The 22,314-nt window shown below is 38.9% G+C and overlaps 1 protein-coding gene across 16 annotated transcripts in view; it reads right to left on the minus strand.

Moving 5' to 3' along the window:
- POU2F1 (POU class 2 homeobox 1) overlaps positions 1-22,314 on the minus strand; it is a 119,970-nt gene that overhangs the window by 37,994 nt on the left and 59,662 nt on the right. For 11 of the 16 annotated variants that reach the window (XR_012627280.1, XR_012627279.1, XM_074857325.1 and 8 more), the window contains exons 2-6: positions 18,754-18,819; positions 11,595-11,695; positions 8,636-8,689; positions 6,883-7,002; positions 4,963-5,142 (exon numbers count right to left, since the gene is read on the minus strand). Coding sequence is in view for 14 of the 16 variants with exons in the window: in XM_074857325.1 (XP_074713426.1) it covers positions 4,963-5,142; positions 6,883-7,002; positions 8,636-8,689; positions 11,595-11,695; positions 18,754-18,819 (521 nt within the window). In the remaining 2 variants the exon portion in view is untranslated. The remainder of the gene's footprint in view (positions 1-4,962; positions 5,143-6,882; positions 7,003-8,635; positions 8,690-11,594; positions 11,696-18,753; positions 18,820-22,314) is intronic. The other 5 variants (XM_074857326.1, XM_074857295.1, XM_074857332.1 and 2 more) reach the window with 3 other exon arrangements.

A 22,314-nucleotide genomic window follows, 5' to 3' on the forward strand; every position in this document is an offset into this window, starting at 1 on the left:
CTAAACTAGCCTTTTTCTTTTCATCCTCTCCAATCAGGACAATAACAAGAGTAACAAAAATTTGAAAACTGAAGCACAACGTGAAGCCAGCCAACTTCACAGAGGTAATTATGAACATGATCTATACGTGTGCAGAATCTTTCCATCTCTCTGAGAAGCAGCTGTTTCAAAATACCTGCCAAGCAGGTGGAGAAAAGTCTGAAATACTTCCCACACTTAGAGCCTCCCATTAAACAAACCAAACCAACCAACTAAACAAAAACTCTCCCCAAAACTCTGTTTCAGAGAAGTTACTCAGATACCAGGGTACCTGTTTGCAGACAGACACCCTCTTCTGGGTCCAACTGTGTCAGATGTTAATGCTGCCAGTCTGCTCCTAAACAGTGCTCCATCTGGTTGCTTAAATAGAGCTCCTCGTTTTAACATACTTCCTAACATACTTGAGTTAAAGTGAGCCAGACTAACGAAGACCTGCTTCTTAAGGCCAGTAAAGTAGCCCCCACACATTTTCACTGATGCAGGTTACTGAGCACCCACACGAGTTGCTCAGCCAGCAGATGTGAAAGGCCGTTAGCTGCCAGCAATGGAGATGGTGATGGAATGTCAAGACAGACTGACAAGGATAACTTTTTATTTACACAACACAACCATCTACAGAATATAGTTATGTTTCTATGACCTCACATTATTTTAAAACTGTTAAGCTAAGACTTAAAAGCTGCCACAATCTCCTGTTGGGGAAGAGGGCTGGGGAGTGTCAGTGGATGGAAAGGAAGACTAGGAAGTTAAAAAAAAAAAAAAAAAGAAAGAGTCCATTGATTTATGAGACCATAGACATGCATTATAAGAAAACAACTACTTAACCTGCATTGCAAAGACACTGGCCATCAATCACTTAGGCAACTTGGTCATGTTAAGTCAAAAGCATGCAATGTAATAATATGGTAGACAGACACCAGATGGATTGACCAAGCAATGCTCTTTAAGAAGAGGATTTCATAAGAGAATGGTAAAATTTTAAAAAGTGCCCCCAGCATGAGTGTTTAAAAGTTGATAGCATTGTTTACTTTCAGAAAATTTGAGAAGTACTGCAGCCATTCCTATGAAATCAAGGCCAATTTCCTTCCTAAAAAAGAGAGATACAGCTGCTCCAGTTTTTCCCAGGAACTCCACATTTCTTCTGACTTTGTATCATAAAGCTACATTGCTACTAAAAACTCTTACTTCTTGAGCCCAACATAACATGGATCTCCACTCATTTATTCATTGATTTTCAGTGCTCTACTGGTTACCTTTGCAGATTGAGCAGACCCTCCAGCACAGAGGGGCTCATACTGAATTACATGCAAGGGCTAGATGCAGAGGAAGAAACAGAAATAGAAAGAGTAGGGCAGGCTGACTGAATGCTGGGTGGAAGAAAAAGAAATTAAGAAAGGGTGAAGGATGAAAATAGAGGTGGATTAAAGAAAAAGTAGAAACACAAAGGAAGAGTTGGGAAGATATTTTTGAAGGAAAAAGTATGGACAGAAAAAAACAGATAGACTGAGGACCTCCCCAACCAAAAGCAAATAAATGAACACACACACACACACCCAGATGACCAAGTATATCTCAGATCATTCAAAGAAGCACCACAGGAGATGGAGTTACATACAAGAAAGAATACAAAGAAACCGTGGCAGTGTATTTGTAAGATCAAAGGAGGAGAGCTTTTTGTTTAAGACTATAGTATTCATAACACAGGGTACCCAGCTAAGACATGACAGCTCTTATCATCAGGCTCTTACACTTTAATATGAGAAAACTGTTTTTAAATTGAGGCCTCAGGGATAACTGGTATAAGCAATCTTATTCTGTGCATCTGCCTTAGTAAATGGTATGTTGGCTGAGTCTTGTTTAAATACAGAAATATAATTCTGTAATGCAGAATGGAAACAATACCTCCAAGGCTAATCACTCTTAAATAGCCCTACCATCCCTTCAAATTCATTTGAAATCCAACTTTATTTCTACCTTGGGAAAGTTTTATTATTTAGTTAATTGTAGCATTACAATAAATCTCCCAATAGCCACCATGCAAGCAACCCTGACACTGTTTTCCTGTGGGTTTTTTTTCTCGGTGGTAAAATCTGTATACTAGCACAAGCACATAGAGATAGAAAAACATGCATGTCTTCTGGTGCTGCCTAACAATTTAGAGAGATCAAAACAACTCAACTCCTACCTTGGCAGAATAATCTGCCACGTGCCTCATCTTGATGTGAGGAAGCTTTTTGGTAAAAAAAAAAAAAATCATCTGAAATACTAAATTCAATGCCACTATCTCTAGTTACAACTTCAGCACAACCTTAAGCATCTCTGTCATTCTGAGGTTTACGCCATATAAACACTGATCATGGATCCTGAAAACAAGTAAAGTTTACAAAGAACTCCAAAACTTGCTACAACTGTTTAGTGACAATTTAGCAGCAGCCCAGCAGCAGCCCTAACGTCTTACCAGACTGCTGCAGCAGATACCTCACATTAACTGCAGTGCACATTAAAGAAGTCATGCTTGCGCAATTAGTTAATTAAAATAAATATGGTAATCCCCCTGCTGCAGAGACCTGCCAGTTAATCAATTATTCAAAAATCATCAATTAAAACAAACATTCAGCTATTTGTGTAATCAGCTATATGTTTACAATAGCAATGCAAACAAAGCTTAGCGCTGTTTATAAATCATCGTCAAGATGGATCAAAAAGCATGGTGTTACCCACCTACAAACCTAGATGGTAGAAGTTTTCCATAAAGTATCTCAAGCTATATCCAACACCTGCACAAATTATGCCCTGCGCTTTCATCATAAGAAGCAGCTAACAAGATTCAACCAAGCTACATTTATGCATCAAAATAACCTATCCTAAAATAAATTGTGAAGTAAAGCATTTAAGTAATTAGGAATGCCAGAAAACAATTGAAACTAATTTACTCCTACAAATACACATTATATGGTGGCAACTACATGATCACATGCTATTTTTCATAGAGCCTTTAGCTCATTCACGCACACAAACCAGACAATGCTCACTTCAGAAGCTCCTACTTGACAGCACATGCCTGATCTTTTCAACTCTTCTCAAACACTTCTCTGAAGATTTTGTAAGTTCTGGAGAAAAACCCAGTACTAAATTAATAATTGTAAATGCTTCACACATTTTCATAGCTTCCTACTGAACTGGAAGAGTGGGATTAGCAACATCTCATGCATGCAAAATAATGCCTTCAAAAGCATCCACTAATTTGGTGGCATATTTGACAAATGCAAAGCCAGACAGTTCAAGGTACAGATTTTATTAATATGAAATTTTAATGCTCTGCACTTCAGTAAAGCAGACCTTGCTATCCTAAGCTGCACACCTAGAAGACAAGAGGCACACACCTCTGGATCACTTATATTTAGGTTAAGAGACTCCCATAATATCAAATGGGAACTCTGTGACAGGTGCATGGAGTGGTGTTAGAAGCTAACCACCAACTTTCTTGACAAGGACATTTCCCATTTGGTCTGTATTATTGGCTACAGACAAAGGCTTAACAAAATTAAGAGATGGTCTTGGGAGTTACGAGTTTCCTTGAATGCTACATTCTTGAGCCATCTTCAGATCATGACAGTGACGTGGGATCCTTTGCTAAAAGAAGTTTTAATATCTGATCACATGACTTGTCGCAGTGCTCAGTGTGAGGGGTCTGTGGCAGCATCAGTACTGGCCTTTTAAATGTGGGATGGCATCACTCTGGCCTCTGTAAGGACAGCCAGAGCAGTCAGAACTGTTAGACCAACGCCACAGACATTTGCTGCTTCAAGTGACAAAAAACGATGGCAGAACCAGGCTTTCAGCTTTCAGCTAGTGGACTAGCACAATAAAGGAATAGCACCTCTCACAAATGGACTTCACAGATAATTGCAACATTTCCATTCTTTTACTTAATCAGCCCTCATCTTCACTTTTTAGACACTTCATCCCAGTTGAATGCAAGTGAAAATAGTCTAAATAGAAAGCATCAGACAGTCTTAAAGAAACAACTCCTCTGGAGATTACATATCCAATGTACTTTGCACAGCTAGACTAATCAAACTGAAATATTACATACCGAGAACCTTAATCTATGGAAAGATGGACCTCAGCATCACCAACACCATCACCTACTAGTAGCATTCAAGATGCCTATGCTGTACTTTCAGTTACCCTCATCCAGAAGTCTAAGAAGTTTCCACACTACGTATGCTAAGTGTTGAGTCAGTGGTGCTGCATTCTCCACACTGAACTAAGCCAGTCCTGGAAGACCCAGGAGGATCTTTGCTGCTCCTAGTAAACAGAACTTCTTTGGCAAGCAGTTCTTCAGAATTAAGAATTAATGGGTCTTTAGCAGCAGACCATAAAACTGGACAGATTCCAACACCAGACTCATTCTGGCAAGTTCTTTAGACACACGAGTGCCCATTTTTTGTCACTGAACTCTGAGCATTAAGCACCAAGCCAAAATAACACACAAATGTGTCAAGTCAAACTGCCTTTCTTTAGCTCTGTCATTTTGCTGTTTAGATCTAACAAGCGTCCTTTATGACACACAGGTATCCCTTTCACATCCACACAGGTCTCGACAAGTGTAACTTCTATGGGCATCTTTCTATACCCCTTTTTCTCCTTTCTCAAACTAACTACAAGGAGTAAAATTCAGAAAATACAGCATCTGCTCAGATTCTGGAACAAACTCAGAAGCCCAGTGGAACTGATGAGCAGCTGGTATGCATTCTTTGCTAAAACTATCAATTTCAACCTCATCACCTAAGGACGCATGAGGAAAGACTAACAGTACTCAAGACTCCAGAAACTCACTGAATAAGGAATAAATATTATTTGAATGATGCAATTAGTCAAACCTCTTTATTTTCCACCCTCTCAAGCCTCAAGGCTCACCTGTGCAATCTGTATTGGCTGAGATAGAGGGATCTGCGTCATCGGCGTTGCAGCAGAGGCCGAGATGGTGGCACCAGCAGCGCTGTGCTGCTGACTGGCTGAATGCTGCACTGCAGCCGCCAGCAACTGTGCCTGCGCCTGTTGTAGCAATAACTGTTGCTGGGCTGGCGTCAACGTGAGCTATAAATAATTAGAAAACACAGCCATTAATAATGGAAAGAGCCACTTCAGCTACAAAGTCATTAGCTAGCTCATTACTAGTTATATTAACCAGACATTCCTAGCACTATTGCTACAGTTCAGCCATTAACTAGCCAATGACTCTGGTCTTGAGTAAGGACAGCTGGCTACTCAACACAGTGTACGAACCAACCTACCACAGACCTGACATAGACCAAACCGCACAAACGCAAGCATTGGCACTTACTGGAACTTACAGCACCTAACTTTACTCTTAAGTTTTCTTCACAACTCTACCAGGAGGTTCAGGAAAAAGGTAATTAAGTAGCAAGCATAAGAAAAGAATCAGTATTGCCAGGAGTTGAAAGGAAATTTACACCCAGCAGAACAGAAAGTGATTAGCCAGATGAATGAGAAGCAGGAATGCTGGCTATGGCTACTGAACAAACTGATAACACCCCAGCTGCTTCACATTAGCATGAATCCCTGCCATATTCCATCATTTCCATTATGCCCTAAGATATAAGTAAAGAACATGAGCTCCATTTGTTTCTCTCCAAGTCTCCCCATCTGCCTTTTTTTTTTTTTTTTAAATAGAATAGAGTTGGCAAGTTTACATCCCTTCTCCTTCCCAAACACACATTATCTCTGTGAAACAGGTGGCAGCAGTCTCTCCTTTACATGTAAATGACTCTTGATGCCCATATTTACTACAGTCCATATCTGCACAGGCCCGGAGTTTTGGATGTTTCACTACTGCAGACAATCATAAATTAAAACAAACCGGTATTTTTTGAGAATGAGAAAAATAGTAAAATATGCTCAGTTTTAATAACGTATTAGAACAGTCTCACTTTTAAAACTTTCAAATGCAATTAACCAAAAACTAAATAGGATGTTTATTTACACACTAGCATACAAGAAGATTTAACAATTGAATATGAAATTAAGACATCGCTTCATTCAAGTGTAGAGATGATCTAACCTAATACTTCAAATCATAAATACACTGTTGGAGCAACTGCCCTAAATTCCTTATTAACATGCAAACTCTTAAAACTGCAAAGCTGATTACGTGGAAGGAAACTCTTTAACCAAACCAGTCCATTCACAAAATTTGCTCTTTTTTTAAATGACTGAAAGCATTTACAACAATTCAGAAATGCCAGTAATCCTAAAACAACAGTTATTCCATAATAACTCCCAAAGCCTTGCAATTAAAAAACTCAAAATTGGTAGCTTAAAACATAAGGGTTGCATAGGCTTAAGGCAAGCACTACTATAGTTAAAAAGAAATGTGTTTGAGAAGAGGAAGAATTAGTGTCAGCAGTTCCCACCATTTTTGTTCTTCACCCAGCTATCTGATAAGATTTAGTCTCATGCTCCCATGCCTCATTTTAATCTTGAAAAAAAATAAAATTCCTCTTTATGACATCAGTGACTTTCTTATTTCTACAGACACCGGGTTTTATTTTCATTGCAGAGTAAGACGGATACTGAGAACAGAGGGTAATAATTTTTCTTCTTTTTTTGGAAGGAGATACTTTGTAACAAAAAACCAAAGATTAAAGTCTGCTTTTTTATAGGAAGGTATTTTCTGTCCCCTCTTTCACTCAAGTTTCTTCCTATGTTAAAGGAAATTACAATAACCTCCACTGACAGTTCTATGGGGACTGCTGTAGATACTGCCATCGTTTGCTGGACAGGAGGCTTACTGCAGTATACTTGGGTAAACCTTACCCCAGTGATCTGTCCTCCGGCCAGCATGAGCTGGGTCTGGGGTATGGCCGCCTGCACTGAAGGCTGCTGGGAAGGCTGGCTTGGCTGCTGAGAGTCCCCAGATTCTTCATTAGATTTAGACTAGTCAAAAAAAGATACAACTCTTTATAGTGTAAAACAGATGTTAATGTATAACACTGCTATCTCAACACTGCACAATAAAAATCTTTCATCTGCATACAAAAAGCCCTTGGGTTTATTTTAAGAGTGTGTTTAAGCAATGGCTCTATGTGCCCACCATCTCAGTTACGATTGCTCAAACACGTCTGTAGGCAATGCAGTTTAAACAAAACAAAAAGACTCTCAGGTCTTTTGTAACTCTTTGACGTTATTTTCAGGTCTCATTTCATTTTATGCAATGCAACTGAAGCTGACACTACCTTTCAGCATAAAGAAAGAAAAGGTTGTTAAAATTATTCATTGCCTAAAATCCTGAACAATGGAATGAGGGAAAGGAGATTGTGTTTCCATTTTCTATATCTGTATCCTGCACCTCTAAGTCATCATACTGTTGGCTTACACAGAACTGGTTTGAGAAATTCTCACAGGTTTATCTACCTACAGCAAAATACATAATATATACAGTGCTTTTAAATAATCAAAGTTTAGCATTTTTTAATTGATTGTTGCTTTATTTTAAAATAATTTTTTGTGTGTTTTATCTTTTGGGTTTTTTTTTAAACAGAAGAAATTGTGAAGACATGAGAGAGGAAATGCAAGTGCATGAAGAGAGGGAGAGAGTTTTATGATAATTAAAACTGGTTATGCAGAACATTAAAATTCTGCATAGATTTGCATATTTTCCACCACCTGTTTTGGGGACTGCAGAGCAGGCTAATTAACATAAAGGCTCTGATTAATTCTGCCAGTCATTGAGCGATAATTACAGCACAGGACTGTAAACATTCTGCACTGGAGATACAGCCTGTTTGCCAACATCTCTCTCAGGGATGGAAGTTTACCATGGCAACCAAGGCAATTTTCTGCCTCCTTCCTCTTAGAAAGGAAGGTCACTATACCTCCTCTTCTTTCCAAATTGTTATTATGTATAAGTGGGTCCACATTCTATTGCATTTCATGTAATGCACTACCTACATTCTTTAATAACAAGCAATACTGAAACCAGTTTTCAATAAAACTGCATCCCTTGCCCCTTAATATAGTACCGAGAGGAAGTGACACGTTAACTGATACACTGAAGTGTTCAGCATCATAAAAAAAGTTTGAAAGCTTTGTTGTCTCACGTACATTATTAAACAATTACTCTGACTTATTTTGAAATCACTGTGTTATTTACACAAGCAATCTACACGAGCCACATTACACAGTTAATGTTACATTATACTCCTATATTCAGCTACCACAAGTAAGGACAAATTGCAAAGTAGTACTTGCTATGTTTAAAGTAAGTGAATAGATGGAAGAACATGAAATATTCCCGGAGTTTTATAGTTTTCATGATACAGCACCTGACTGAAATTCCGTATAAAATTACAATCACTGCATGTTTTAAACAACTCCAGTTTCTGAATGCTTACAATCCTGAACCTGATTTACAGTTGTAAAGCTATTATTTCCTCATACCTATCGCTTCCAAGACCAGTCAGAATAAAAAAACAGAATAACATATCATAGCTTAAAAACTATCTCTAATGGGACCATAATGCTGTTTGGAATGAGAGAAGGACAAGCAGCAGCAGGAGATTGTCTTTACCTGTACATTTAAGGACTGAGCAGCAGCCTGTAAACTTGTTCCAGCGAGCTGGACCTACAATACAGTGCAAAAAATGGAAGTGAAAAAATGTAGAATCCACAGAAAACTGTAACAATGTAAAAAGAACAACTTCCCCACCCTCACCCCATCAAAAACTCCCCCAAGAACTATGCATGCCCCTCTAACACCTGAATCAGTGAAACAGGGGCTGTGCTCCAGACTGAAAAAAGTCTGTAAGACTCTTCCACAGTGTTATTTGTCTACCTCTTGCTGAACATACTCCTGCCTAGAGACCTAGATATTATCATGAAATTGAGTTGAAACAGAGCATTTGGGGGTGGACAGGCTAACTATTCCTATTAAAAAAATCCAGTCTTCAGCGGAGGGCATTAAGTTCTACTCATCACCATCCTTCTAATATTTCACAACGGATCTTACCCCAAATATGTACACTGCATTCACCTGCTTCCTTATACAACAGAGGAGCAATCACCTGCATAGCACAAAACCCACAGCATAAACACTCTTCCTCAAATCAACCCATTCAAGTATTTGCAGTCTTCAGCCACTGAAAAGAAGGTCTCAATACAGAGGACTGGAGACACTTCACAAAGGCTGTATTGATTCAGGTATACTCAAAACTTGAATTCAATGTTTGTGATTAACAGGTTCAAGGAAGTTCTTGTGGGTTAGCAGTGAAGAAAAACTGACCCTTCAGAAAGAGAGATTTTTCAAGAGTGTTACTTTATCTCTAATAAGGATTTTCTCTGTAAAATAAATGCTAAATTTTCATTTACTGATTTTACTGAAAACCATTTTTATCAGTCTCACCTTGTTTGTACCACTACTCAAAGGAATGCTATGTAATTAATTACCAACACTTTCAAAGGTCAGAGTTACAGCCTGTAGTGAATTCCATGTTTGGAAACCACTGCTCATTTGAAAACCAGGCAACACGTAAGGATACAATAAAGCAAAGCAAAATGTAGCACTCTTGCCTCTATAAAAAGATGTCCCCACATAATATACATCACAAATCAGAGTCCACATATCTGCAAGCACAGGGAGGAGTGTATTCATTTAAATTGCAGTACATGAAATTAATAACTGAATATTCAAGCAGGCAATCCTTAAGTGTCACCTTGGAAATATTTCCTACTGCTCTAGATGAAGGTACTAGACTTACTAAGCATGTTCTACATCTAAGCAAACACTCTCAGAAAAGCTCCTCCTCATCACAAGCAAAATGTAGTTTGATAGTTGATGTAATCTGAGCTTTTAACATGAATTAACAGCAGAGAATAACCTAAACAATAATAGCTTTCCATCCAAAAAATATACTCAGAAATACTACTTTAAAAATTACATAATAATAGAAAACCCACATGAAAGACTACAACCGTATCTCGTTCAGGTACGGCCAGCGTATTCCTGAAAATCTCTTCGAATGAAATTTGGACCCCCCTTCCACCACACAACAAACATTTTCTAATTAGAAACTCAACCGTTCCTGAACGTTACCTACAACCTAACATTCTGTGTTAGTCTGGAGGAAAGCACTGTGTGTTAAGGCTGAATAACACCCCACTAACAGCAGCCACACTAGAAGAGGACAGTTTGACAATAGATTCCCACACACCTGCAGATGCATGAAAGAATAGCTGAGATTTTCCTTTGAACTAGTTTCAAGAAATGAATCACACTTTATCAAACATGAAGTTACAAAGATCCTGACAACTGTTTAAATAAATACATTTCCAAAGCAAGATAAAGGACTGTGCTAAATATAATTACTGTCCTGGATCAATCTGTATAACAAAAGGAAGACTAAAACAAACACACAAAATTCTGCAGAACAGCTGTATCTGTCTCCGTGTTAAACACATACTGACAACCCATGAAAACTAGTCAGCTTCTCTCCACATAAAGGCAGCCTACAACAGCCTATTGGTTCAGCAAATTCAAACACTGGCACTCTCTAGGTCCTGTATAACCCAATCTGCTAGGAAAATTGTAATTATGTGACAAGACGTGTGGAATGTTCCATACAATAAAATGGTAGTTCAGAGCTCTTAAAAGAGGGCATAAAAGCTTCAGTACGTCAATTATACCACAATAACTGTGCAACCTGAGACCTCAAACACTCAAGGTCAGCCAATTAGGTACAGTATTTTAAAGTTTAAACTTGGTGCTGAGGAACGGAAAGAAATTAGGACATTTGTTTTCATACATCAAGTGCTAACAGATAAAAAAACTACAAAAAAATGCCCCTTATACTTTTCTTCACCTAGGGATGCCCCATTTTGCTTCAGCCTACATCTGAAGTTCAGCTTTGATTCCCTAAACACAGCAGCAGCAGAACAGAGGGATAGTAGTAGAAGCCTGAATACCACCTGACAAACAGGTCCTTGAAATAACTTAAAAAAAAAAAACCACAAACCAAATATGCTTAGTAAGTACGATCACTTTGTATTTCTAGTTAACGTGTAAGAGATTGAAACACTGAAGCGTAGTGCTGACTACCATTCAATACCACTTCTGGTTTCTTAACTAGGTAGTGACAGTTTCAGAACCTTGGCAGCTGTTGGGCCAATACAATCCTTTACCAAAAAGATTAAATTTTACTTTGCCTTTCGATTTGGTATTTCCATTAAGGTTTAAAAACAAACAAAAAAACCCCAACCCTACCACTTTAGGCATTCTCAAGTCTCCAGAAAGGGGCTTTCTAGTTCCCCCAAATAAGTCTCACGCTATCTTGACATATTCTGTAACCTAATGCAATGAAGTGAGTGCCACAGTAAGAACTTCTTCCCTCCCAAGCTATTTAAGCATGTGGTCTACCCATATGCTCCTTTACATGGCTATCCATCATTCACACAGAGAGAACACAGAACATACAAGAGCAGCTGCATTCGTATCTGCCCAAATCTCCCCTACTTTGAAATGGGTCTCCTCTTACCTGATGAAGGTGCCCAAAGAAGGCCTGGGCCTGGGCTGTAGAGATTGCTCCTCCGACAGGCACAGGCTGCTTTTGAAAGTCCAGGCCATTTGTTTGCGTGCCTGGAGAAAGAGAGATATTAAGAACTATTAAGTTATTACTTTTATGAAATGGAATTAAATTAGTATTACCGAGTCACCTGCTATTCTCTCAATACTATGTAGTAGAAAAGTACTCTGACTGTAACAAGAATTGATGTTTTTTACTGAAAGGCAGGGTGGGGAAGCAGTGTCACTTCCAGACTTCAGTAATACAGCATTTGTCAGCTGAACAAAATCAACATTGCATTTGCTTTAGCTTCTCTCATCTTGCCTACTCTACCATGGTTTGAGAACCAAATGAGCTCATCCTGCTACAGTTAAACTGCGTTTCCCTTCTCCATGCACTCTCTATCCAACAGCTGATAACTATCTTCAAGTTCGGCAAGTGGCAAGACCAAAGTTCATATAAAGTCACCTTTCATTAAAAGCAGGTGAAATAATACTTGGCAAAACCAGAAGTACCATATATATATAGCAGTAATGGGCCACAGTTTTACTCTTTGGATAAAAGATACCTCCACATTTCCATGAATATTTGTGCAGAGCTCTCATTACATGAGATAACTGCCTGGGCTTGCTTTTGCTCTCACCCACTTTTATGTAACTAAAACCTGATTATTTTCCTACATTTCTGTTGTCTTAAAACAGCTCAGAAGACATGAAAACAAACTATCCCCAAATAATCTGGTTGTGAGAAGGGTGGGGGGAAACACACCCTGAATGTTTTGTCCACAAGAAACTACCACAGAATTCTCTTCTGCCAAGAGGAACTGTACCTACAAACTTTTAAGAATCATTCTGTGGGGAGATGATAAAATCAACATTAGAGATTATCAACAACTGGTTTTGTATGTTGGGTATTACTACCTACAAGAAGAGAGACTGAGTGTATCAGGCTGTACGGAATTTTTAGAACAGATGATGCAATCTTAAAAATTGCATGACTGAAATGAAGTAAAACCAGCTTTAGACTTGAATGTTTACTCTTCATGACAATCAGATTTTGCTCAGTGCCTGTGGACAGGTGTTCAACTAGTTCCTACTGCAAAATTCCTTGCATCATCTACATTTTTCACCATAAAAATCTACGCTATCTACTAAGCAAAAGAGACTCACAGTTGTTAAACAACAGGGGTTTGCTATTCCTTAGAAACATCTGCAAAAGCAAGCGGGCATAAAATTTGATTAGTAAAATACACTATCCAGTATTTTACATTTCTATTTTGACCTACAAACAGCTTACATGGATAAAATTTCCAAAGATGAAGTCGCTGTTCAATTAAATACAGATACAACGTAGACAGTCAAGCTTTCTAGCAGTCATGTAAGGTATACCTAACGTGGCCCTTTGGTGTATCTTTGGTGGAGGTGCTGTGGGGGAAGAGTTGATCTACTCTCAAGTTTTTAATTCTATGCTTTGGGTCAGGGTTTACAAGACTTAAGAGATATACATGCAGCCAAAGATTCACAGGCATTTTAAAAATACTAAAATTTTAAACTATGTAAAATGATTTTGCTTTAATGAGCCTAACATTCCAATCTGAAGTGAATGGAAGGACTATCACTGGTCTGCATTGATCTTGAATGAATGCAACTTGGTTGCATTTCTCCAAATAAAGGTAGATAAGAAGGTCTGCTGCAAAGAACTAGAAGAATCTCATCTATTTTTATTCTTCCCAGTAAACTGCAGAATTCTCTCAATGCAGAAGGCCAAAGGTAGTGGGAAGATGATTGGGTGAATACATAAAAACAATTCCTGACAAACAGCTATTTTAATTCAAAGGAAACAATCTACCACCTCCTCATTTAAGCAGATGCTCTGAATCAGTGTTCAACCTGTGGTCAGGGACCCCCAAGTAGGAAAAAAATACAGATAAGAAAACCTACTGTAAGGCACATATTCCTCATTCCAAATGGAAACTTGCAGGGGTCAAAAAAAATTATCCACTTCTGAGAGCTCGAAGCCTCACCTTAAATATATAGGTGAAGCTGTTCTAGTAAACTATCTTCCAAAAAGAACCTCAAATCACAGTATCATATTGAAAGAGCACCACTGTGCACGTGTGCAGAAGAAATGCTCCAGTTAGCACTTCTGCTGACTCTTAATATGGAAATTTGAAACGAGCCTCCTAGGGCTGATAGTTTTGAACAAAGCAAGTTGCAAGACTGAGCTTAAAATCTCCATGGGTCCCAAAAAACAGTTTACACAGGTACTGAGAGAAAACAACATTTTCTTTAAACTAACCTTGAAAGACTTCCACTCCCTCCCCTACATCTCCCAAAACCAAACTTGGAGCAAAAAACCTCAAAAGACATCTGTTCACTCTGGGTTCTACTTGCATCTTAAGCTTTCTTTGGTATTTGGAAGTGTCCCTTCCCCTTTGCGTCCAGCCTTAGTTTTGAAAAGAATGCTACCCAGGTTGGTTGCATTTATGACAGGATGCCTATGTCTCTTGAACAGCAGGGAAAATTAACTTTGAGTCCAGCCTATGAGAGGCCTTGCTCTTAAGGTGCTCATAAGGATGTGACACCACTCCTGTGGAATCCAAAAAATCTGATAAGGAGACTGGAAAATGGAGCTGTCAGAAGCAGAAGGTCAGCACATGAAGGGATCAGAATGCCACTGCTGTTCAGTAAGAGTTAAATGCAAAAACCCATAGTGATTAATAGACATGGCAGATGCAAAGACAAGTATTGTGATTTTAACAGTGTCAAGTATTTATGTCTTTTCCATCGCCATCCCACCTCCCATAACTGCTAGAGCTGATCTAACAGCTCACCAACACCAAACAAGAGGGGTCTTTTTTCCCCCCTCTATCTCCCATCTTCTCTTTCTTCTTCGTTCCAACCACATGGTCCTTGTGCTGCCCCTTCTGGTAGTTCATGGACCCAACAGTAAGCCAATCCACCTTTCTAAGTGAGTAGAAAACTGTTCATGTGAACTGTTCCCTTCTTCTTTCGGCCAAGTTAGTTTTCTACCAGTTATGTGAGATGAATTAACTAACTTTAGGGGCCAGCAAGCAGGAGATAATGCAAAGCAGGGGAGGGTCAGAGACATGGTAGTAGGGAAATGAGCCTCCCCCGCCCCCAGCAAGTTGTTAAGACTGAATCAAGCTGTAGGATGAAATTTCAACCTTATAGCCCAAGTCCAGTGCAACTTAAGCACGTTTAAATTCTGGCATAAATTCAGTCGTGTGTTTAGCTACTTCACAGAGTTGGTTTGGATGAGGACTCATAGTAAATGCAATTAATCTTCAGCCAAATCAAATCTTTGAGTCACCTCACTCAATGCCATTCCAGGGAAAGGAACAGAATGCTAACTACCAGGACATCCTGAACATAGATTAGTTTATGCTGCCTTGAAATTGTACCTGCAGAGGGTAAAGGCATGACAAAATGGAGCAGGCAAGGTAACGCTACACCTGAAGTCAGCAGAACATACTCTCAAAATCCAAGAGCATAATCAGATGACTTTAGTCTGAGTTTATAAACTGCATAAGAAAGGAAGAGGAGCGAAGGACTACAGGTCTGCGGAGATGTGGTGTAAGGTGCAAGAAAGGACTCAGGAAGGGAAGGCAAAGGAGAAGAAAGAAGATTTCAAAACTAACTTGAGTGGGTATCTGTACTGTGCTCTGGGAGACATCTGCCAGCACCAGCAGTACATTTCCCCATCTCCCCCCCCCTCTCTTTCTCTCTGTGTGCATGCATTGAGAGAGACATCCCCAAGATTCAGAAATTGTTAATTCTTGTCCACATTACTAATAAGAAGTTTAGCATTGACATTTGCCCAGAATTTTAGCAGTTAAATATTTCAAGGTCCCTCTCCTACTCTCCTATAGACTTTATTCTTATGGAAACTGGAAAATCAATCTCTGGAAATGAAGCAATGCAAACAAGAATCCTCAGAATCCTTCCAAATACTACACTTAAAAACATTTTTTTGCTGCTATGTCAATGCATGTCATAATACTACAGTTTTCATAGACATTATAACCTTGGCTTTCATAGTACTGCATTCACACAGCTTTTAAAAACTAATATGCATTAAACAAACAAACAAAAAAAAGGTTGAGCTGTTTTGAAAAATTTTAAGCTGCAACCTGTAAAAGGAAACCAAAAGGGCTATCTGTTTACTGTAAGACTTATCTCTTTTTTTTTTTTTACTTCTCTCTTTTTTCCCAGTAGATACTAAGTAGACAGACCACCACAACTGAAGGTTGGAAAAGGTTGGTATAATTCTGCAATACTGATAACCAGTTGATCAGTTAATGTTCTTGTGAAAACAGCCATCCAACAACTCCTGTACTCATTAAGACTTTTTTTGTTGTTTTTAGTTCCTCTGAAATATGGGTTGCTTTTTCAGATGCTTAAAAGGGCAGTCCAGTTAGCACAAAAATTTAACAGTTAAAATCTGTTTCAGGCATTTTGTTATGACCAATGTTTTCAGGGGACTTTACTGTGTTCCCTAAATAGTCAGAGTTAGAAATACAAAACCCTAATTTGTTTACTTCCATGAAACTTAGGTCAGAGAACTACTGATGTTAAGTCATCTTTACCAGTGGCAACCATATTGTTTTATCCTGAGAACCGTAGCTCTGCCAAATATAAATTCCATGCCCTACAGTAATTTCTCTTATAAATTTCAAGCTGCATCAGCTTACTACAGTTTATAACAGGAATGACCCAAACAAACATCCACCGAGGTTCAAAAGACAGACTAGTAGTGCTTACACAGCAGACAAGTGATTTACAAATGTCACTGGACAACAATTAAAAGTTACAAAAATAAGAACTGGATGTTTAAAACGTCACCACTTTGCATTTTGCTTCAGAGCCTATGCTTCCCAGACAATCAATGGCACTTCCAGTTCCTTTGCATCCAAGCTGAGAGTTGACTTCTCTTCACTAAGTATGCACAGAGCCCAGAACCATAATCTAAGTACCCTGCTCAGAAGCCTAAAATTACATTCTGTGAGTATTCCTGTCAGGGTTCAACATCTGCCAATTGACTAATGCAACTGATGCTCGAGCCAGCAAAGAATGTCACAAATGCCATTGATCACTACCTCCAGTGGTTTATAAGCACTATATTTAAAAACAAAACAATGACTGCAGAAAAAAGGGTCCTCAAAAATGCTAGAATATTTTAGCTTGCTTCATTTAAAAGGTCAGGACACAAAACTGAAAGGAAGGACTAGGAACACTTAAATTACAGAAGCAACATTTGCAAAAGGTCCAAACACCGGTAAGAGTCAATCTGTTGTTACTAACCTTAGTATTAGAGTATAAAAAAATACAGATGTTGTACTCCCTTCTGTGATGAAAGCACCTACTACAGCTTTACAATCCATCGATTTCTTTCTACCATGACCACTACCTTCACACCGATAAAGTATTTGCCTAGGAGAGCAGAGTCAGGGTTCTGCTGAAGCAGATCATAGAATCATAGAATACCAGGTTGGAGGGGACCTCAAGGATCATCTGTTCCAACCTTTCTTGGCAAAAGCACGGTCTAGACAAGATGGCCCAGCACCCTGTCCAGCTGAATCTTAGAAGTGTCCAGTGTTGGGAGAAGCTGCAATACTTCTGTGATAATGGACTACCTTTGAATAAACCCAAGTCCTCCTCTTTAGCAGCACAGTTTAGGTGAAACTGCTAGTTAAAGCTGCACTTAAGGAAGTGCATTGGAAACGTGCTCATTGGAGAAAGCATACGCAGGGAAACTGTGGTCATATAGAGCATGAAGTCTGAATTTTCTCAGAAGTTTACACACACCCTCCAGCTACAAGGATTCCATAGGGATATTTAAAACTGTTGTTCTCTTGATGCTGTTTATGATTATGAAATATTTACAGCCCATATGTTTTTTGAAATAATGTTTTATATCATCCTAAACCAGTATTAAATACATAATAAATTATTTTTGTACATAAAAAGAATTGATAGCTCTCCTGTTACAAATACAAGGGAAATTATAAAAACTGAGATGTCAGTAACAAAACACACATTAATAAGCGAGCGGAATTCCTTTTGACTGACCCCCTGCATGGGCAGAAAACATCCAACCTCTCAGAACAGTATCGGGAACATTCAGCCACTTTTAGCCATATTAAACCCTTGCACAAAGAATGAGGACACAGCAGCATAAAATGAAATAAACTGTTTATTTCATCAGAACTCCAGAGTTTAAAGTAAAACTCTTATTATTGAACCAGGAGGAAAAATAATTTTCCTCATACAAGGTAACTAGATTTCTCTCAAAGCAGCAAGAACAAGTTCCTTCTCATTAAAATATTCTCTTCCCAAATGCTATTCTGAGCTCAGACAAGATTCTGAGTTAGGTTAAACTATTTACTTTCCATTCAGAACTGTCATTTCTCTTACTTCCCAAATGAACATTAAATTACCTCCAGAAAGGAATTAAAGCATGAGATAGCACGATTGAGTTATAGTGGCTTAACAAGGGCCACATCTTAAGGATGCAACAAAAGGCACATTGGCCCTGAGACAAGGGCGATTCTTCCCCAGACAAATTTCAAGGTTCTGTTCTAACACACGAAGAAATTACAGAAAAGCGGCTCACATTTTTTTTTAATGTTGAGAAGTTATGCTTTCTCCCTTTGCCTTGTTCTTGAGAACTGTTGTGAGAGCTTGAATGAAAGCTAAAAAGGAAATAAGATCAGCCAGTGGCCCACATCTGCCAGGGAAAATTTCAACTCAAAAATAAATGACGAAGTTACAGGTGCTGAGGGTATGTTCTGCCAGGAAAAAAATGAGACTACTTATGAAGAGCTAGTGCCACCAGACCTTCTGCAATATCAGAAGCTTTACAGATAGAGGAAGTGGGGAAGGGGAATCTTACATACAAAGTGTGGGTAGTGCTTTGATACAGTAGGTGTGAATAATGCCCTACATACGGGAGGGATAATGACAAGATAAAAGTGTTCTCAAGTCTCTAAAAACAGTAGGTGTATTTTGTTTTGTTTTTTTAATTCCTGCAAACTGGTAAAGAAATTTTGCTTTTAATATCCATTCAATTTCACCAGAAAATATCTGTGCACCAATTCATCATTTCTTACCTGTGTTCCCATCCCCACTCTCCATTGATGGTTTACTGGTTTCTGACGGATTGTTCATTCTTGAGTCTGCATTAAAACAGAAATAAAGATAAACTAATACAGAAAGAAAAAAGTCAAATCTATTCATACCTTCTTGTCCAAGGGAAGTACAGATCATCAGGAATTTGGTATGTACTTTACCCTAAGTCAGATTATAACACAAAAAGAACGATCAGAAGCAGAATACAATACTGAATCTTCCAGATAAATATTGTTTCAAAATTTTGTATGTCATTATTCCCATATGTGAAAACATGGTGTTAAGGGAATAAAAGACAGCATGCTGGAGGGCAAAGATAGGTAGGAACTTAATTTTCAGTACAATGAAAGTCATAAAAGCAAAAAGAGGAGGTGGAGGGGGGAAAAATGACTACAACAAGATTTAAAAACATTAAGTCTGACCATCATGGCCTACATTATGTGTTGGGTGTTTTTTCCCCTCCCATAACAGAAAGGAAATTCAGACATTATAATTAAATAGATGCCATTTTTCTAATACCGCATTTTTATTTTACAGAAATGTCAGATATGAAGCTATTTTGTATTTCCTATATATTCATGCAAAGCCATACAAATATAAAATAATTCCTCTTCCTTCTCCCTCTGGATACACCTACTGAAAAGTCTGCTCTTGGTTTCACAGCCTGTCAGCTGAATACAGTGCAATGCAGAGGGCCTCTCCAGATGGCAGACAGAGAATATAGTTTCTTTATATAGGAATCTATACAGATGTTCTGTGTACAGCATCAGCTCTCCAGTTTATTACCTCCTCATTCTCTGCTACCGACCTTAGTGTGCCACATTATCACAAACCAAAATTACAAAAAGAATCTCAAGACAGACCAGTTCATAAAATGAAGTGTAAGCAAATCCTTAAGCACATTCTTCCATTCCCATAACAAGTTAAACTCAAGTTCGATGAGCTCAAAATGAACCCTTTACGCCAGGATATTCTCTTGCTAGGTCCTTAAAAGGTTACCTCTGTCATGTACTTTCATCAAAGCGGTGATTTCCAAAATACCAACGGGCTGAAGAAGAATACAGTAACAGCATTAACTGCTGCATCTTTCCCCCAGTTATTTTCGAGAATGCCCAGACATTTCACTGCTTGGCAGCCTATGAGAGCTGGAAATGAGAAGCCGGACCACTGCTGTGTACTATCAGAGAGACCAGTGCCACCCTGAGGCTCCCAAAACCAGGGGTGACAGATGCAGAGGAACGAAAGCACAAGCCAGGAGTAACACAGCACGTGCACAGGGCCTGAATGAAAACAGGAGTCTGGATGAAGCCTGGCTGGGACTGCAGGGTGGGAAGAGGAGGGAACTCGTTAGAAATGCAGCGCATGCGAGAGAAAAGATAAGAGACATCAACCTTGGAAAAACTCCAACAAGCCGTTAGGAAACGCAATTTAAGACCCCTCAATATTTTTGAAAGAAATGTAATTTTCTACGTAAACAACTGCTGCAGTTGAACCCAGTAGGGCCTAGAAAATGCAGGACTGTAACAAACAGGAATTTTCCCCTAGGAAGTTAACACAACCTCTACAGAGCCTCAACTCTTCTCAGAAAGTTCCTATGCCCATGCTTGAATCTTTCAAATGTCAGCCATGTGTAAAAGAGATCCGAACTATCAGTGTTACTCTTAGTATAAAGGCACATGTGTTAAACTGCTTTCTGAAAGGGGGAGTGAGGAGAAACTTTCCAACTGAGCACTGCTGGCCCACACGTCTGCAAAAGGCTGCAAGTTTTGCCCCATTTTTCACAACCTCTACTTAGCAGATTCAAGCCATAGTCTTGAAAGACCGAGCTCTGCTAAGGTTGCAGATACAGAACCTATTGCTTCCCAGCTCCTTACTTTGTCATTTTCCACATTTGGATAGTATGACCCACACTCTAGAAAGAGAACATGGGTTCCACTAACTGCACAAAAATGTTTGTTGTTGATATGCCCCACCCTGTTAATAGATCTGTGTATAAACCAAAGTATGTTTCTATCTAGAAGTGTATAAAACAAAGTATGTTTCTATCTAGAAGTTACATGTACCTTAAATTGGGCTTATTGTTGTGGCAACAATGCATTTATTTAAAGTGATTATAGGCAACATTCATTTGATAAACAGCACTAGTGCGTTTGACACACAGCTAGCTACTGAAATTAGTTTAGGTTCAGAGAACATTGAATGGGAGACTTCACTTTGGACACAAAGTTGAAGAGTCCTCATCCAACAGGAAAATGAGCAAAGAGGGCTTAGAGGGCCAACACATTTGGTTGTGGAAACTAGGCTAACTCATGGGGCTATTGGATGTAGGATGTATTTTTTAAGCCCAGAGCACAAGGATAGCCCGAACTCATGATAGGTTGAGAAGATCTCTTAATAACATGGGATCCATTCACTGAACCACTTCAGAAAGCTCCTGCAAGAAAAAAAAGACTGCCTCCTGTGCTAGCTTGCTGCAGAAACTGAAGTATTAGAGCCACTGTGCAGGATACTAATGGCAGAATAAACAAACTAAACCTGGAGGGGGGACACAACTGTCCTGTGCACAGAACTCCAAGCAACATAGTGCCTGTTCCCTCTGTATGAGGAGGCTCATACAACAAACGTTCCTGTGTGACCAGCAAGTTTGCTTAGGACAAAGTTATAACTGTACAGACCTCTTTTCATAAAGCAATGAAGACACGTTTTTCTGTCAGGCTACGCCAAAAAAATGAATTCTTTTTAAAAAGGTGTTTAGTTTTGCTAGTACTAGACATACACATAAAGTTTATTCAACTACTAAAAGCAAGTCTAAATGAAGAATATTTTATTGTGAAGATTCATCCCTAACAAAGACCTCAAACATTGTTATTGCAAAAAAGCAGCAAGTTGGATGAAGAAACATCTTTCTGGTACTGCTCAGGTTCAAACAGAGGATAGCATCCATTATTTCACCAGCTGACTATTTCTTGTTCAATCTGTGGGCCTTCTGCATGTAAAGCACCAAGAACAATGCCGCTATTTCCATTGCAAATGGTATGACATACATCTGAAGCACAACACTGCTACCAGCAAAACAGACACATACCCACAGGATACTAAACCTACGGACTCGTTATACGTCAAATAAAAAGATTATTTGGTTTATACACGCTTATGCAATTTCTCCTTTAAAGTTAAAAGAATAAATGAAGTGGGCTAAAAAAACCAAACCATAATGCCCTCACCTTTTCTTTTTCCTTTAGATGTTACTTGGGTTTTAAATAAAGGCCCTGGGCTACAACTTCTGCCAACATTATCTAAAAACAAACTCCACAGAAGGAAGGATCGAAAGCAGCAGGTGCATGATTGAAATCAACTCTCAGGAGTGAATAACATTCAGTACTGCTACTCTGCTAGCAGGGCTGAGGGTGTCGCAAGGCAGTGCTGTGCCAGGCTTTCACACACCCTCAGTAACATTTCAAAAGGTATTCAGGAGAAAGAAGCAGCGGACACTGGACCAACCTGGAGTATTACGGACTGTACACAGCTAGTAAAACACAGAA

The sequence above is a fragment of the Strix uralensis genome, chromosome 2 (genome assembly GCF_047716275.1).
Source record: "Strix uralensis isolate ZFMK-TIS-50842 chromosome 2, bStrUra1, whole genome shotgun sequence".
Taxonomy (NCBI): Eukaryota; Metazoa; Chordata; class Aves; order Strigiformes; family Strigidae; genus Strix; species Strix uralensis.